This window comes from Bison bison, unplaced genomic scaffold (genome assembly GCF_000754665.1).
Source record: "Bison bison bison isolate TAMUID 2011002044 unplaced genomic scaffold, Bison_UMD1.0 scf7180017864468, whole genome shotgun sequence".
Classification (NCBI taxonomy): domain Eukaryota; kingdom Metazoa; phylum Chordata; class Mammalia; order Artiodactyla; family Bovidae; genus Bison; species Bison bison.
The window spans coordinates 3022333-3041140 of NW_011495029.1; the positions used below are offsets into that span (position 1 = coordinate 3022333).

Consider the following 18808-nt stretch of genomic DNA (forward strand, 5'->3'; position numbering starts at 1 on the left):
AAAAAAAAAAAAAAAAAAAAAAAAAAAAAAAGGCGCAGGGGGGAGGGGAGGGACTTTTTCAAGTCATTCTAAGAGCCAATATTACTCTGATACCAAAACCAGACAAAGAAAAGAAAACCCCAGGCCAGTGTCTCTTATGAATACAGACACAAAAATCTTGAACAAAATACTTGCAAACTGAATCCAGCTAAAAAACATGACCAAGTGGGGTTTTTTTTTTGGTGTAATGAATTGACTGTGGTGATGACTACATAACTGTGTAATTTACTAAAAAACACTGAATTACACTCTTTAAATGGGTGGATTGTGTGAATAATCACCATAAAGCAGTTCTTAAAAAAAACTGTATAGACTCATCCCTTGTTGTTCGATCATGGATGCTTTTATTATGTTTACTGGTGGATGGTTTAAAAAAAAAGTAAATGTTTACTGGTGGATGGTTTAAAAAAAAAGTAAGACTTCTGAGAAATATGTTTGCCTAAAGCTTATTAAAGGTAATCTTTAACTGTAAAGTTTATAATAGTTTGACAACTTAAGCTGTCAACTTTGTCCTCGGAAACTGTATTTGTCACATTATGTTTTAAAAACCAGGAACTGACCAATCTTGTCTTAATTAATTTCATCTCATAAATTTTCTGTGAGTCTTTGTTAAACACAGATAATTGATTGGTTTGACTTTCTTTCTGTGTAGCAACTCCACTTCCAAGGCTTTTGACTTTGAACAAATGACATAACATATTTGTGCCTCAGTTTCCCTGTCTGTAAAATGGGGATAACACCATATACCTCTTAGTTGTTATAAACACCCACCAATAAAGCAAACATACATAAATTGCTTTGAACTCTTTGGAGACATACATAACATTTCTATCACTATAGGAAAAATTAAAATTGCCTTTAACAAACTGTATCTGAACACAATATGAATCGCCATTTCTTCCACATCCATAAGGAAACAACAAAACTTATTAATTTCAGTTTTACAGAAATATTACTGTTTTCTCACATCACACATGAAATTACATAGCTAGAATGATATTAAAGAAAACAATCCAGAGAGTTTCTCCTGTTTAGTCTGACTCTGTGTGATATGAAGTTGAGTTCAGTTCAGTTCAGTTACTCAGTCGTGTCCTACTCTTTGCGACCCCATGGACACAGCACTCCAGGCTGCATGAACAGAAGTTCACAGTGAACAGAGATTATTTATCAAAGGTACAAATTTTAGCACAAGCATAGAGACTCCTTTAATAGATTATATTATTTAGTGTTCCCGGGCAGGATCTACTTATTTTCATTCTAATAAAATGAATTAAGCTACTTGTCACTGGGAATTATTATTGTACTCTATTTGAAATAACTGAGTTTTGACAGTGATCCAACTCTGGGAGTCACTATTTAAATTGTAGTTAGTATAGGTTTTTGTATTTATTATTACCATTTCCCAGCAGATGGCAGTATGATACCCTGAAAAAAAAAAAGGTCCACTTCCTCAAGATATAATACTGCCATCTCCATCTGCTGAGAAATGGCAATTATAAATATAAAGGGGATCTCCCCTACCCGCCTCCTCCCTCACCATTTCCAAGCAAGGTATCACAGAGACTAGTGATGGGGGCTAATTTATTACCTTCCCCTTTGTAAATGCACCTCAGAGAAGTGAAGCAATTCACCCAACATTCCTGATACCCACGGCTGAAACAGAGGTTTTTGTTTTGTTTTTCTTTTCAGAAAGAAGTTGAGTAAATACTCTTAGACGGGAAAACAATTTATACACACAGATGGAATCGTATAAGTTAAGAAAAAGATGATAGGCTTTGACTCAGGCCTGCTGTTTTCAGAGGGTTTCTTTAACCCTAAGAAAGAAAATCTTAAAAGCTGCATATTCCCTGGTAGAGGGTGTCACATCCCTCTCTCTGCCCTTCTACAAATGAAATTAAATTTGTTTTTCACTTGTGAATCTGTCTTCACTTTAATTATTAGACCAGCCAAAGAACCTAGAAGGGAAGAGGGGAAATTTTTTCCATCCCTATACTTTCTATAGTCAGAATATTTAATTTCAAAACACATCTGGCCCCAAGTGTTTCAGATGGCCACAGTGAAAGGGCATTTTATTGCCTCCTCTGAAGGTCCAAAACAATGATGCTGACACAGAATGTGTTACAAGGGGCTGAGAAATGGAATATTTCCTGTCATATCAGGAAACAAAAGATGTCACAGGCATCAGCGATTGTACCCACAACTGGTGAGCCCTGAGGGAACTCAGGAAGGAAAGAATACCTGCTATCTAGCAGCCATCAGATTGCAGCCACTTCCAACAGTGAACCCCGAGAAAGGTCAGGATGTGAAAGCAGAGGATACTGGCCCCAGACAGCTGAGGTGCATATCAAAGGAATGATTTCAGTGAGCCCAGACTCTTGCATCTTCCGTTACACGGAAAAGCACCAAATTCCTTGAGATATCTGGTTTTCCTTTAATCAACAATAATCTGTTGACTTTCAGACCATCTGCCCTTTGTTGCAAAACTTCTGTATAACTTGGCTCATTCCCTTGCCTCCTCAGAGCAGTTCTTCAGGGTTACCTTTAATGATGCTTCCCAGGCTTGAAGTCCTAAAAATTGTCGCTGTATAAAACATAACTCTCGACCTTTGAGAGGCTCAGTTGGTAAAGAATCTGCCTGTAATGAGGGAGACCTGGGTTTGATTCCTGGATTGGGAAGATCCCCTGGAGAAGGGAAAGGCTACCCATTCCAGTATTCTGGCTTAGAGAATTCCATGGACTGTATAGTCCTTAGGGTCGCAAAGAGTCAGGCACGACTGAGCAAATTTTACTTCCCTTTACTTCTCAACTTGTACGTTATGAATATTTTTAAAGTCAACAGTGCCTAAGTGTTGTTTATTAGAATTGCCATTTTATTTTCAAGGCTCATTCACATCAGTGCCAAATGCAATAACTTCTAGGCAATGTCTACTGTAATGTTTATATAATTTACAGGAATTAAACATAAAGAAACACACAGCTAAGGAAAAGTTCAGATTATAAAGAAATTATGCACGAGAGTATACGTTCTGCTATACTTGTGTTCAACAGTTCGAATGAGATAAGTTCTTACAAAAAATGCTGATTACAAGAAAAACAGGTGTTCACTTTACTTACAACAAAATTAGAAGTTACTGTTCCTAGTGTGAGACTAGAAGCTTCAAATTCATTCCTGTGTTAAGCCTAGTTTTTGTAACTAAATTAGAAGCATACTTTGGGAATAAAAGGCCCTATGCATATCCCTCTACAGCTTAACAAATTGTCACATCAATTAAGCACTCATGAAAGATTCAAAGGTACAAAGTTTTCTCATATATTAAAGAATAGTTTACCTAGCCAAGTTTTTCTCACTGTAACTTTTTGCTGAATGAACACTGCTTTTCAGACTGTCTCATGCTTTGAGTTTTAGCTGTCACCTTTCTGTATTCCCACCAGCAACGACATTACTCCCATGTGAGATTACAATTCTTGAGCTAATCACCCAATAGTAACAGTTAATAGTAATAATAATAGTTAAATAAATGGAGTGCTTAACAAATTAAAGACACTGTGGAGTTGAAATAGTGATAATAGTTCATAATTATTGAGCATTTATCATGTGTTTGGCCTTGTTCTAAGCACTCTATGTACATTAATTCATAAGTTCATGACACTTTGAGGAAAGTAAAATGTGTCCCAATTTTATGGGAGAAAATGCTGTCCTTCTAAGAATGACTCTCAACTAGAGGCTGACCCTTGGGATGTTTGAAAAGTGTGGGACTTTTTGGTCAGTACATCTATGAGGAGAGGTAACTAGCATTTAATGGTTGGGAGCAGAGATGCTAAACCTCCTGTAAATCATCAGCCAGGCTCAGACAATGAGGAACTACCCCATCACAAATGCTGCAAGGTGGTTCCCACGGAGAACCACTCTCTTACTGAGAACTTGTTCTCCATCATTCTTTTTATTAAACTACTCTTCTCTTTTGGACTTTTGTATTCCCCAGCTCAGATGACATTTAGCATTATATAAAACTGAGAACAGCTCTGAGCTTTCAACCAAATAGGTGATCTGGTTGAAAACTTTCAAGCTCTTTTACCCATAAAACCCCTACTTCCTCATATATTTTACACACTATCACCAAAATAAAAAGAAACAAAAGCTTCCATTCAGTAACCTTTCATCCTAAAGCAACAAACATGATAGTTTCAGAAAAATTTTACATTAATTCTATTCAGTTTGAGGGCGTACATTCTTATAAATACATGTCACATAAACTTTTTTTTACAAGGAAATATGTTTTCTATTCACTTGCATATATTAGTGTAAACTAATAGAAAAGTATTAACTACACAGAACTGGACTTTGCAGCCAACTAAAACTATAAGAAATTAATTTTCTTCCAGTGTCCATATTTTCTTACCTTGATTGAAATTGAACACTGAGAAAACAAATTCTCACTAATTATCTTTCAGCAGCTAAAAGCACTGGAGAGGCAATGGCACCCACTCCAGTACTCTTGCCTGGAAAATTCCATGGACAGAGCCTGGAAGGCTGCAGTCCATGGGGTTGCTGAGGGTCAGTCACGACTGAGCGACTTCACTTTCATTTTTCACTTTCATGCACTGGAGAAGGAAATGGAAACCCACTCCAGTGTTCTTGCCTGGAGAATCCCAGGGATGGGGGAGCCTGGTGGGTTGCCGTCTATGGGGTCACACAGAGTAGGCCATGACTGAAGTAACTTAGCAGCAGCTAAAAGCACTGGGCAGGTAAAGTTAAAAGTAAAAAGATATGTTAACTTTTGATATAGTATTAAAAATGAGTCTATGATATTAATTTCTCTCATTTCTTTCTGCTAACTACATTTTCAGTCATCATTTCTGTAGATGCAGAAAATTATAAGCCCTGTTTACTATAAAAATAAGTGATTGCCAGAGTCTTAAGGCCTCTAAATATCAGCTTTATGCAAAGAACCTTGGCAGGATAACAGACTGAAGAATAAGTCTTAAACTCATCACCTGATCCTCAAAAAAGCAAGAGAGTTCCAGAAAAACATCTCTGTTTTATTGACTAGGCCAAAGCCTTTGACTGTGTGGATCACAGTAAACTGTGGAAAATTCTGAAACAGATGGGAATACCAGACCACCTGATCTGCCTCTTGAGAAATCTGTACGCAGGTCAGGAAGCAACAGTTAGAACTGGACATGGAACAACAGGCTGGTTCTAAATAGGAAAAGGAGTACGTCAAGGCTGTATATTGTCACCCTGCGTATTTAACTTCTATGCAGAGTATATCATGCAAAACTCCGGGCTGGATGAAGCACAAGCTGGAATCAAGATTGCTCGGAGAAATATCAATAACCTCAGATATGCAGATGACACCACCCTTATGGCAGAAAGTGAAAAAGAACTAAAGAGCCTCTTGATGAAAGTGAAAGAGGAGAGTGAAAAGTTGGCTTAAAGCTCAACATTCAGTAAACTAAGATCATGGCATCTGGTCCCATCACTTCATGGCAAATAGATGGGGAAACAGTGGAAACAGTGTCAGACTTTATTTTTTGGGGGCTCCAAAATCACTGCAGATGGTGATTGCAGCCATGAAATTAAAAGACGCTGCCTCCTTGGAAGGAAAGTTATGACCAACTTAGACAGCATATTAAAAAGCAGAGACATTACTTTGCCAACAAAGGTCTGTCTAGTCAAGGCTATGGTTTTTCCAGTAGTCATGTATGGATGTGAGAGTTGGACTATAAAGAACGCTGAGCACTGAAGAATTGATGCTTTTGAACTATGGTGTTGGAGAAGACTCTTGAGAGTCCCTTGGACAGCAAGGAGATCCAACCAGTCAATCTTAAAGGAAATCAATCCTGAATATTCACTGGGAAGACTGATGCTGAAGCTGACACTCCAATACTTTGGCCACCTGATGTGAAGAGCTGGCTCATTTGAAAAGACCTTGATGCTGGGAAAGATTGAAGGCGGGAGGAGAAGGGGATGACAGAGGATGAGATGGTAAGATGGCATCACCGACTCAATGGACATGAGTTTGAGTAAACTCCGGAAGTTGGTGATGGACAGGGATGCCTGGCGTGCTGCGGTTCATGGGGTTGCAAAGAGTCAGACACGACTGAGCGACTGAACTGAACTGAACTGAATCACCTGACAAGCTTGTTGAACTAGATTCCTGACTCAGTAGATCTGTGAAGAGCCCAACAATTGTCTCCTCAGAAACCCCCACGTGATGGTGGCTGTGGTGATGCTGTTCCTCAGACAGCATTTCCATTATCATAGGATTAAGGTATGGTCGGGCGGCAAGACTCTACACTATTAACAGAAAGCCATTTTACAGTGACATAAGCTTAAAAATTGGGACTCTCCCCAAGATGTTTGATTTGAAGATGCTAAAAATTTAAGGCTTAGCTCATGTACGAGTAAGAATGCCTTGCTTTCAGATTTATACCTCTTTTGTATTTTTAATCATATAATATCCTAGCTAGTTTGTATATAGAAAATCCTTCTTGTCTTTTAGAGCTTAAAATACTGTTGTGAAGCATAACCATTAATCTTGAATATATACATAGAGTCGCTTATGATGGGAAACTTCATTTTCTATCATTTTTCCTGTATAAATCTTCTGAATTTTTTTGTGAGAAATGCATCAAGATGCCATCTTTCCCCCTTCACACTCAGTTGCCATCTAATTTATCTAAGAGATAAATTTCATAAAACAATGTAAATGAGATATTCTCTTAACACCACTTTTGTATCTTTCTAAAATATTGTACTTTCAAAGTGGCTAGTTAAAGAATAATTTAAAAAAATAATCAGCAAGTAAAATATGACAATAAGAAATCCCACACCATGCTACACGTAACTTCCAGAAAAGTCACTAAACAAGCCCTAAACAGAGTTCTTACCTGCATAAGTTGCTGCTTCAATTTCTGTATTTCTGAAATGTTCAGCTCACTGAACAAGTCAGAAACAGGGTGGAGAGACTCTCCTTTCCTTAAAGTGGGAGTCCGATAGTCTCCATTCAGTTTCACAAGGGGCCCGTGGATATGTCCATTCATTTTGTCATCATTGTTGGGTTCACTCCCATCCTCAGCAAACTTGAGCCCATCAACTGAGATGCTGATATGGTTATCATTGAGGGTGATGTATTGGGAGAGCTCCTTCCGCAGGCTGTTCTTTTGCTCCCTTTCATTTTTTAAGGTCTCAAGGGCTTCTTCCAGTTGGTGCTCAGCGATCTCTTTCAACCGGATGGCATCTTCCAGTTGGCTGTTCAGCAGCACCGTCTCCTCCTCAAATCGCTTAATCTCATGCTTTAAGCCTTCATATTCAACCTGAATTAGATAGGATAAAGAAGATTCATAAAACTAAAATTTGGGTCTTACAAAACTGCCATTAAACACTCTAGTGGACCTAACATTTAAAAAATTAAAAGTCTACAAAATAAATCTAAAAAGCACATGATGTATATATATACATTTAAGGTAACAGAATGGTTTCTTTAGATACCCATATATATATAAATTCAGTTCTTAGCAGAAATGAAAAAGGTACCTCTCTTAGAATTTCTTTTATAGGTTCCAATGATCAAAAGGGGACACTACTTGCCTCATCAATCAATACCATGTTGTGTAATAGTATATCAGAATACTCACAATCCAAGAAAAGGCTTTTATCATCACTATTACTTTGTTTTAAATTATTAATAATGAGGAAATTTTTATACTCAGGGCTAAGTTAAAAGATCACAGTATGAATATAACCTCAATAAAATATGTATGAGGGTAAGATGAGAAAGCAAAGAAATACTTCACATACTTAAGGAAAGAACCTGGAATAACAGTGCCAATTACTCCAAAACAAAAGTGGAAGTGGATCAAGATAGTAGAGCAGGAGGACATGGATCTCACCTCCTCCCCAAAACACATTAAAAATACATCTGCATGTGGAACAATTCTCACAGAAAACCAACTGGAGACTGGCAGAAGATCTCTCACACAAGCAAAGCTGCAAGGAAGAGCCCCCCCTAACCAGGTGACTGTGTACCAGCCCTGGCAGCTCTGCTTCAGGATGCCAGCTGGACAGACTTGGCGTCAGGCTTCAGATTGTGTTCAAGTCTGCTGTACATGTCTTGTTTTAGGACGAAACTTGAAGGGTCACGCTTCCTGGGGTGTGGTTTTTCTCAGTGTGATACAGGAAAATAAGGGGATTAGTCAAACCAAGGTTGGATGTCTGAAATCTGTGCTCCATTATGTCTGCTAATATTCCAATGTCAATGGAGCTGATGAATTTATTCTGCTACTTTTAAGGCACTACCAGGTTATGGCAGTGGGAGAGAGTAAAGAATTGAGAACAATCTAAATCTACCACACACTTTTATAATCACACGATGAGACTTTTTAAAAAAACTTTTTATTGTGGGTAATATAAAAATACTCAAGTAGTGAGAAGAGTTCAATAACTCCCAGGAAACCCACCACTCAGTTTCAACAATCATCAACTCCTGGCCACTCCTTTCATCTATATTTTCATTCACTCTCCTAGCTGGATTTATTAACTCCAAGATATCACGTACTTTAGGATCTATCTCTCAAAGATGACTTTTTTAAAAAAGCATAGCCATAATTCCTTAAATAATTTCTTAAGAACAAGATATAATCTTAGTTATCAAAAACAATGTCAACAATTGGTTTGTATTGATATAGGAAATAAATAAAACTCAGTGAAAAAGGATAATATATTATTACAACCATGCAATATAAGAGAGCAAATGGAAACTTAAGAAAATGTTAACAGTTGATCTTTAATGGTGGGAATAAAGGTGATTTTTAAGAAAAAAATACCTATATATTGTTATCAATATAATATTCTTTTGAATTACAACCAAATAGGAGCCTGTTCAAACATCTCCTTGGTTGTGAAAGTCCACAAATGAAAGAGATATCCCACTCTGAACACAACTGCCTTCTTTGGGGCCTTTTCCATGGCTCTTGCCACAGGTCATCCTTTAATAAGTGTTTTTATCTCCACAACTAACTAAGAGGAAATATTTTTTATGCACCTAGGTGTCCCTCAGAGTGCTTTAATATCCCTTCTTGTGTCTCAATAAAATTCTGCTCCTGATAAATATTTGCTGAATAAACTATTGTGAATGAAAAAATAAAATGGAAAAAAATATGACAATGTCAATTATGATTTTAGATAGTAATATGAACTGTGTTTACCTTTAAATATATTTTAATATTTATATGACTTTAAACCTTTGTTTTGTAAAGGATTTTAAAAACTAAAGGACAAGGCTTCCCTGGTGGTCTAGTGGTTGAGAATCTGCTTGCGAATGCAGGGGTCACAGGTTTGATTTCTGGTCTGTGAAGATTCCTGCAGGTCCCAGAGCATCTAAGCTCATGTGTCACAACTACTGAGCCCATGCGCTGCCATTACTGAAGCCCACATGCCTAGAGCCAGTGCTCTGCAACAAGAGAAACCATGGCAACGAGAAGCCCGTGAACTGCAGCAAAAATAGTACCCCTTCATCAGAACCAGAGAAAATCTGCACACAACAATGATGACCCAGCACAAACAAAATAAATAAATAAATCTTAAATAAACAAAAAAACACTAAAGGATAGAGATCATAGATAATGATCATTTTCATATATTTGTATTCTTTCCCACACCCCTACATCTTCTTCACATAATCTCAATTCAGTGGCTTGTCTTGCAAGCTTTAGATAAGAGTCTTGATACAGATTTAATTAGGGTGTAGGTTTGGCTGATGTAAGAGAGACCTAAGTAAGAGTGACTTATTTGAGAAAGAAATTTGTTTCTCTCGCATGTAATAGTACGGGGGTAAATAGTCAAGATTCAACATTCAAAAAACTCAGATCATGGCATCTGGTTCTATTACTTCATGGCAAATAAAAGGGAAAAAAAATGGAAATAATGACAGATTTTATTTTCCTGAGCTCCAAAATCACTGAGGACAGTGACCGAAGCCATGAAATTAAAAAGATGCTGCTCCTTGGAAGAAAAGCTATGACAAACCTGGACAGTGTATTAAAAAACAGAGACATTATTTTGCCAACAAAGGTCCAACAAAGATATAGTCAAAGCTATGGTTTCTCCAGGATCATGTAAGGATGTGAGAGCTGGATTATAAAGAAGGCTGAGCACAGAAGAACTGATGTTTTTGAACTGTGGTGCTGGAGAAGACTCTTGAGAGTCCCTTGGACTGCAAAGAGATCAAACCAGTCAATCTTAAAGGAAATCAACCTTGAATATTCATTGGAACGACTGATTCTGAAGCTCCAATACTTTGGCCACCTGATGTGAAGAGCTGACTCACTGGAAAAGACTCTGATGCTGGGAAAGATCGAGGCCAAGAGGAGAACGGGGCAACAGAGGATAAGATGGTTGGATGGCATCATCGACTCAATGAATATGAGTTTGAGGAAACTCTGGGAGATAGGGACAGACAGGGAAGCCTGGTACATTACAGTCCATAGAGTTGCAAAGAGTCAGACACAACTTAGTGAGTGAACAGCATCAAACAGTCAAGGGTCAGTATAAAATCTCTGTTTAATGAGGTCATCCAAGAATCAGACTCCTCCCATCTTATTGCACTGCCTCCTACACTAGTCTACATGATCTAGGGTTGCTTGACTTCTTGATCATGTTCCAAGAAGTGGGACAAAATAAGGGTACACCCTCCTGTCTCTTTAAAGACCTGTCTCAAAGTTGGCCATATCATTTCTTTTCACATCCCATTGGCTAGTACCAGTTGCAAAGATGGTGAAGAATGTAGTCTTCACTCTCAGTAGCCTTGTGCCCAGTTAAAAATTGGGTAATATATTACGGCAATGAAACATGTAAAATATCATGTAGGAAACGAGTTGCCAGTCCAGGTTCGATGCATGATGCTGGATGCTTGGGGCTGGTGCACTGGGACGGCCCAGAGGGATGGTATGGGGAGGGAGGAGGGAGGAGGGTTCGGGATGGAGAGCACATGTATACCTGTGGCGGATTCATTTTGATATTTGGCAAAACTAATACAATTATGTAAAGTTTAAAAATAAAATAAAATTAGAGAAGAAAAAAAAAATTGGGTAATATATTGGAAGAAGGAAACAATGGATATTGATGGATAGTCAGCACTCACCACCACTCACTCAGACAGTGGTGGTGACCTGTGGAAATTCACAGGTCCATGATAGAATCACTTAAAAGAGTCAAATCATAAAATTTTCTTAGTATAACAGAGTCTGTTTCCTTGTACCATGGTTTCTTCCAGGCCTTAGATACTATAGAATCATTTTCCTCCTGATCTTTACCTTTTCTATCCCTAGACAAATTGGGATACTGGCTTGCCAGTCTCTCCCAGTATTTCAAGCAATCTTCTGACTGGCCTCAGATTATGTGATAGCTTACATTTGCAGATATTAATTTAGTTGGCAATGCAGAAATTTTATCCTGTAATCCTTGATAGACTGATGTCTTAGACCAAGCATTTTCAAATATTACTGTGCCCTCTGGACTAAATCCAGCTCACAGCCTATTTTTATAAGCAAATTTTATTGGAATATAGTCACATTATTTTATTTTTATATTGTCTATGGCTGCTTTTCACACCAGAACAGCAGAGTAGGGTAGTTGCAAGAAAGACTATATGGCTTGTAAAACCTAACATATTTGCTACCTAACCCTTTATAGAAAAATTTTGCTGACTCCTGGTCTACAGGAGGAAGGAAAGAAGACATTAATTAATGAAGTAAGACATTGATTTAGTTTGTATTGTAGATTTTTTTATTCTGTAACTTTTACTTAATTGATAGCAGACTTCCTTACGACTTGATCTCTTTCTATCTGGTCAGCTTCACTCATACTCACTCAAATGTGGTTTGTGCTTCTATTTACCCAGCTGTTTCATGTTTCTCTGCCTAGGCAAAGACAGTATTCCTGAAAACTCTTATTCATTCTTCAAGACCCAAATCAAGACTCTGATACTAACTGAAGTCTTTGTTGACCCACTCAGGCAAACAAATCACTCTATTCTTCTACCATTATAGCAAGGCTGCATCATAGGATTAGAATCACAGCAAAGTGGAAGCACCAGAAATAGAATGGGAAGGCACTTAAAAATCGGTAATTGACATTTTGAAGACAGCATCAAAGTAGTCACCATTATAAAAATCAATACTTAGTTGCATTTCCTTACAACAGCTTCATAGTTTAGTAATTCTATTTTTAACTATGTGAGGGTTGGAGACAGCATTTAACACTGTAATCTTTTCAGAGTTTAGGAACTCTAAAGATCTTTTGTTTTCTTTTTGTTTTCCTTTTGGGTTTTATTTGGGAATTGTGAAGATCTTAATTTCAACCTGTATTGCTAAGACTAACAGATAGCTTTACTCTTCAATTACATGGGACCCTAAGCTCTTTGAGCCAGTAACAATGTTTTTTGTCCTCAAAAAAGTACATGGCTTCTGTATGACAAACCCACAGCAAACATTCTCAGTGGTGAAAAAGTGAAAGCATTTCCTCTAAGATCAGGAATAAGACAAGGGTGCCCACTCTTGCAACTATTACACAACATAGTTTTGGAAGTCCTAGCCATGGCAATCAGAGAAGAAAAAGAAATTAAAGGAATCCAGATTGGAAAAGAAGAAGTAAAACTCTCACTGTTCAGTTGCTCAGTCGTGTCTGACTCTTTGCGACCCCATGGACTGCAGCACACCAGGCCTCCCTGTCCATCACCAACTCCTGGAATTTACTCAAACTCAAGTCCATTTAGTCGGTGATGCCATTCAACCATCTCATCCTCTGTCATCCCCTTCTCCTCCTGCCTTCAATCTTTCCCAGCATCAAGGTCTTTTCCAACAGTCAGTCCTTTGCATCAGGTGGCCAAAGTATTGGAGTCTCAGCTTCAGCATCAGTCTTTTCAATAATATTCAGGACTGATTTTCTTTAGGATGGACAGGTTGGATCTCCTTGCTGTCCAAGGGACTCTCAAGAGTGCTCTCCAGTACCACAGTTTAAAAGCATCAATTCTTCAGTGCTCAGCTTTCTTTATAGTCCAACTCTCACATCTATACATGACTACTGGAAAAACCATAGCTTTGACTAGATGGACCTTTGCTGGCAGAGTAATGTCTCTGTTTTTTAACATGCTGTCTAAGTTGGTCATAACCTTTCTTCCAAGGAGCAAGCATCTTTTAATTTCATAGCTGCAGTCACCATCTGCAGTGATTTTGGAGCCCCCCAAAATAAAGTCTGTCACTGTTTCCATTGTTTCCCCATCTATTTGCCATGAAGTGATGTGACCAGATGCCATGATCTTAGAGCTAATCAATGAATTTAGTAAAGCTGCAGGATACAAAATTAACGGAAATTCTTTGAATTACTATGCACTAACAATGAAAAATCAGAAAGAGAAATTAAAGAAACAACCCATTCACCATTTCAACAAAAGAAGAAAATAAAATACCTAGGCATAAATCTACCTAAGGAAAAAAAAAACCTACATGCAGAAAACTATAACACAATGATGAAAGAAATAAAGATGGCACAGAGAGAGATATATCATGCTCTTGGATTGGAAGAATCAATATTGTGAAAATAACTATACTACCCAAAGCCTTCTACAGATTCAGTGCAATCTCTATCAAATTACTAATAGCATTTTTCACAGAACTAGAAAAAAAAATTTTACAGTTTGTTTGGAAACACAAAAGACCCTGAATAGCCAAAGCAATCTTGAGAAAGAAAAATGCAGCTGGAGGAATCTACCTTCCTGACCTCAGACTATACTATAAAGCTACCATCATCAAGACAGTATGGTACTGACACAAAAACAAAATATAGATCAATGGAACAAGACTGAAAGCCCAAAGATAAGCTGATGCACTTATGGGCAGCTTATTGTTGACAACGGAGGCAAGAATATACAATGGAGAAAAGACAGGCTCTCTTCAATAAGTGGCACTGGAAAAACTGTAAAATTTTTTTACAGTTTTTTAAAAGCTGTAAAATTCTTTTACAGCTATGTGTAAAAGAATTAAATTAGAACACTTTCTAACACTATGCATAAAAATAAACTCAAAATGGATTAAAGACCTAAATGTAAGGCCAGAAACTAAAAACTTTTAGAGAAAAAAGGCAAAACATTCTTTGACATAAATCACAGCAAGGTCCTCTTTGACTCATCTCCTAGATTAATGAAAAAAACAAAACAAAACTAAACTAAACAAATGGGGCCTAATTAAATGTAAAATCTTTTGCATAGCAAAGGAAACTATAAACAAGATGAGAAAACAACCCTCAGAATGGGAGAAAATAATTGCAAATGAAGCAACTGACAAACGATTAATTTCCAAAATATACAAGCAACTCACAAAGTTTAATATCAGAAAAACAAACAACCCAAATAAACAAACAAAAAGGGGCCAAAGTCCAAAGGCAAGGGTGGGAGCAGTTAGTGCCAGGACCCCAGACTTACTGAGTACCCTCCAAGATTCATGGTGAGGAGGATATTCTCCCTGTAAACCTCTCTTCTGAACTCGGATGCCCTGGGGGAGAAGTTTGTGCTTTTCAGTTCAGATGGTGGAGTAGAGGGATGTGCGTTCATCTTCTCCTGTGAGAACACCAAAATTGCAACTAGCTGCTGAACAACCATCGCCAGGAGGATGTTGACACCTACCAAAAAGATACCCTACATCCAAGGACAAAGAAGAAGCTGCAACAAGACAGTAGAAGGGGTGCAATCATGTTAAAATCAAAACTCATACCTGCCAGAGACTCTTATAGGGTACAAACAAAACCTTGTGCACACCAGGATCCAGGAAAAAGGAACAGTGATCCCCACAAGAGACTGAGTCAGACCTGCTTGTGAATGTCTGAGGGTCTCCTGTGGAGGCATGGGTCAGCAGTGGCTGGCTGCAGGAACAGAGGCACTGGTAGCAGCAGTCCTAGTAGGCATGGCATGTGGCCTAAGTCTTCTTGGAGGAGGTTGCCCTTAGCCCTACCATAGAGCTTGCAGCCCTAACATGGACCTGCTGGCTGGGCAACCCACAAACTGGAGAACAATCATATCAGAGAAGTTTCTTGCACTGTTGCAAAGGTTCTAGGCCCCACATCAGACTTCCCAACTTGGGGATCTGGCAAAAGGACTGGTAATCCCAAGGGAATTTGACTTTGAAGGTCAGAGGGATTTGATTACAGAATTTCCACAGGACTATGGGAAATGGAGATTCTTGGAGGGCACAAACAAAACCTTGTGTGCACCAGGACCCAAGGGAAAGGAGCAGTGACCCCACAAGAGACCGAGTCAGATTTGCCTGTGAGTGTTTGGGGGTCTTCTGTGGAGGTATAGGTCAACAGTGGCCTGCCGTGGGGTCAGGGGCACTTGCAGCAGCAGTCCATGAAGGCACATCTTGGCATCTCTTGGAGGAGGTCATCATTAGCCTTACCATAGAGTCTGCAGACTCCAGGACTGGGCTGCTTCAGGACAAACAACTAACAAGGAGGGAGCACAGCTCCACTCATCAACAGAAAATTGAATTAAAGATTTACTGAGCATGGCCCAGCCCACCAGAGCAAGACTCAGTTTTCCCCATGGAACACAGCCAGTCCCTCCCATCAGGAAGCTTGCACAAGCCTCTTATCCTCATCCATCCGAGGGCAGACAGAAGAAGCAAGAACTACAATCTCATGGCCTACAGAGTGAAAACTACCATCACAGAAAACTAACCAAAATGATCACATGGATCACAGCCTTGTGTAACTCAATGAAGCTATGAGCCATATAGTATAGAGCAACCCAAGAGGGACAGGTCTGGTGGAGAGTCTGAGATGGGTCACGGTCTGACAAAATGTGGTCCACTGAAGAAGGGAATGGCAAACCACTTCAGTATTCTTGCCTTAAAGTATGAAAAGGCAAAAAGATATGACACTGAAAGATGAACCTGCCAGGTCATAGGTGTCCAATATGCTACTGGGGAAGAGCAGAGAAATAGCTCCAGAAAGAATGAAGATGCTGAGCCAAAGTGGAAACAACACTGAGTTGTGGATGTGTCTGGTGGTGAAAGTAAAGCCAGCGCTGAAAATAACAACACTGCACAGGAGCCTGGAATGTTAGGTCCATGAATCAAGGTAAACTGGATGTGGTCAAACAGGAGATGGCAAGAGTGAAGATTGACATTATACAAATGAATCAGTGAACTACAATGGAATGGAATGGATGAATTTAATTCAGATGACCATAATATCTACTACTGTGGGCAAGAATCCCTTAGAAGAAATGGAGTAGCCATCATGGTCAACAAGAGTCTGAAATGCAGTAACTGGGTGCAGTCTCAACACTGACAGAATGATCTTGACTTCCTTTCAGGGCAAACCATTCAACATCACAGTAATCCAAGCCTATGCCCCCACCACTAATGCCAAAGAAGCTGAAGTTAAAGAGTCTATGAAGACCTACAAGACCTAGAACTAATACACACACAAACAAAAACAAAAACGTCCTTTTCATCAGGGAATTGGAATGCAAAAGTAGGAAGCCAAGAGATAACTGGACTAACAGGCAAGTTTGGCCTTGGAGTAAAAAATGTAGCAGGGCAAAGGTTACAAAATCTTTTCCAGGAGAACACACTGGTCACAGCAGACACCCTCTTCCAGCAACACAAGAGATGACTCTACACATGGACATCACCAGATGGTCAATACTGAAATCAGATGGATTATATACTTTGCAACTGAAGATGGAAAAGCTCTATACAGCCAGCAAAAACAAGACCTGGAGCTGACTATGGCTCAGATCACTTGAGCTTCTCATTGCAAAGTACAGACTTAAATTGAAGAAAGTAGGGAAAACCACTAGGCCATTCAAGCATGACCTAAATCAAATCCCTTATGATTACACAGTGGAAGTGACAAATAGATTCAAGGAATTAGATCTGATAGAGAGACTGCCTGAAGACCTATGGACAGAGGTCAGTAACTCTGTATAGGAGGCAATGATCAAAACCATCGCCAAGAAAAAGAAATGCAACAAGGCAAGATGGTTGTCTGAGGAGGCCTTACAAATAGCTGAGAAGAAGAGAAATGAAAAGCAAGGGAGAAAGGGAAAGATATACCCAACTAAATGCAGAGTTCCACAGAATAGCAAGGAGAGATAAGAAAGTCTCCTTAAATGAACAATGCAAAGAAATAGAGGAAAACAATAGAATGGGAAAGACTAGTAATCACTTAAAGAAAATTATAGATTCAAGGGAACATTTCTTTCAAAGATAGGCATAATAAAGGACAGAAACAGCAAGGATCTAACAGAAAGCAGACGAGATTAAGAAGAGGTGGTAAGAATACACAGAATTGTACAAAAATGGTCTTAATGAACTGGATAACCACGATGGTGTGGTCACTCACCTAGGACACATCCTGGAGTGTGAAGTCAAGTGGGCATTAGGAAGCATTACTACAAATAAAGCTAGTGGAGGTGATGGAATTCCAGCTGAGCTATTTCAAATCCTAAAGGATAATGCTGTTAAAGGGCTGCACTCAATATGCCAGCACATTTGGAAAACTCAGCAATGGCCAGAGTATTGGAAAAGGTCAGTTTTCATTCTAATCCCAAAGAAAGGCAATGCCAAATAATGTTCAAACTACCATACAACTGTGCTTATTTCACATGCTAGCAAGGTAATGCTCAAAATTCTTCTAGCAAGGCTTCAAAAGTATGTGAACTAAGAACTTCCAGATATACAAGTTGGATTTAGAAAAGGCAGCAGAACCGGAGAACAAACTGCCAACATCCACTGGATGATATAAAAAGCAAGAGAATTAAAAAAAAAAAAACACATACTTCTGTTTCATTGACTATGCTAAAGCCTTTGACTGTGTGGATCACAATAAACTGTGGAAAATTCTTAAAGGGATAGGAATACCAGACCACCTTACCTGTCTCATGAGAAACCAATATGCAGGTCAAGAGTCAACGGCTAGAACTGGACAGGGAACAACGGACTGGTTCCAAGTTGGGAAAGGAGTATGTCAAGGCTGTATATTGTCACCCTGCTTATTTAACTTCTATGCAGATTACATCATGCGAAATGCCAGCTGGATGAATCACAAGCTGGATACAAGATTGCTGGGAGGAGTATCAACAACCTCAGAAATGCAGATGATACTACTTCAATTGCAGAAAGTGAAGAGGAATTACAGAGCTTCATGATGAGGGTGAAAAGGGAGAGTGAAAAATCTAGCTTAATCCCAATATTCAAAAAACTAAGATCACGGCATCTGGTCCCATCACTTCATGGCAAACAGAAGTGGAAAAAGTGGAAGCAGTGGCAGATTTTATTTTCCTAGACTCCAAAATCACTGAGGATGGTGACTGCAGCCAAGAAATTTAAAGACGTTTGCTCTTTGGAATAAAACTACAACAAACCCAGACGGCGTATTAAAAAGCGAAGACATCACTTTGCTGACACAGATCCATATAGTCAAAGCTATGATTTTCCTAGTAGTCATGTATGGATGTGAGAGTTGGACCATAAAGAGAGGGCTGAAGTATTTATGATTTTCAATTGTGGTACTGGAGAAGACTCTTGATAGTCTATTGCACTGCAAGGAGCTCAAACCAGTAAAGGAAATCAACTCTAACTATTCATAGAAAGGACTGATGCTAAAGCTGAAGTTCCAATACTCTGGCCACCTGATGGGAAGAGGGGACTCATTTGAAAAGACCCTGATGGTGGGAGAGATTGAAGGCAAAAGGAGAAGAGGGCGACA

The 18808-nt window shown here is 38.8% G+C and overlaps 1 protein-coding gene across 5 annotated transcripts in view; it reads right to left on the minus strand.

Moving 5' to 3' along the window:
• The window catches only part of BICD1 (bicaudal D homolog 1 (Drosophila)), a 255657-nt gene that overhangs the window by 49550 nt on the left and 187299 nt on the right, over positions 1 to 18808 (minus strand). For all 5 annotated transcript variants that reach the window (XM_010860580.1, XM_010860584.1, XM_010860581.1 and 2 more), the window contains exon 4: positions 6934 to 7359. In XM_010860580.1, the coding sequence (XP_010858882.1) occupies positions 6934 to 7359 (426 nt within the window). The remainder of the gene's footprint in view (positions 1 to 6933; positions 7360 to 18808) is intronic.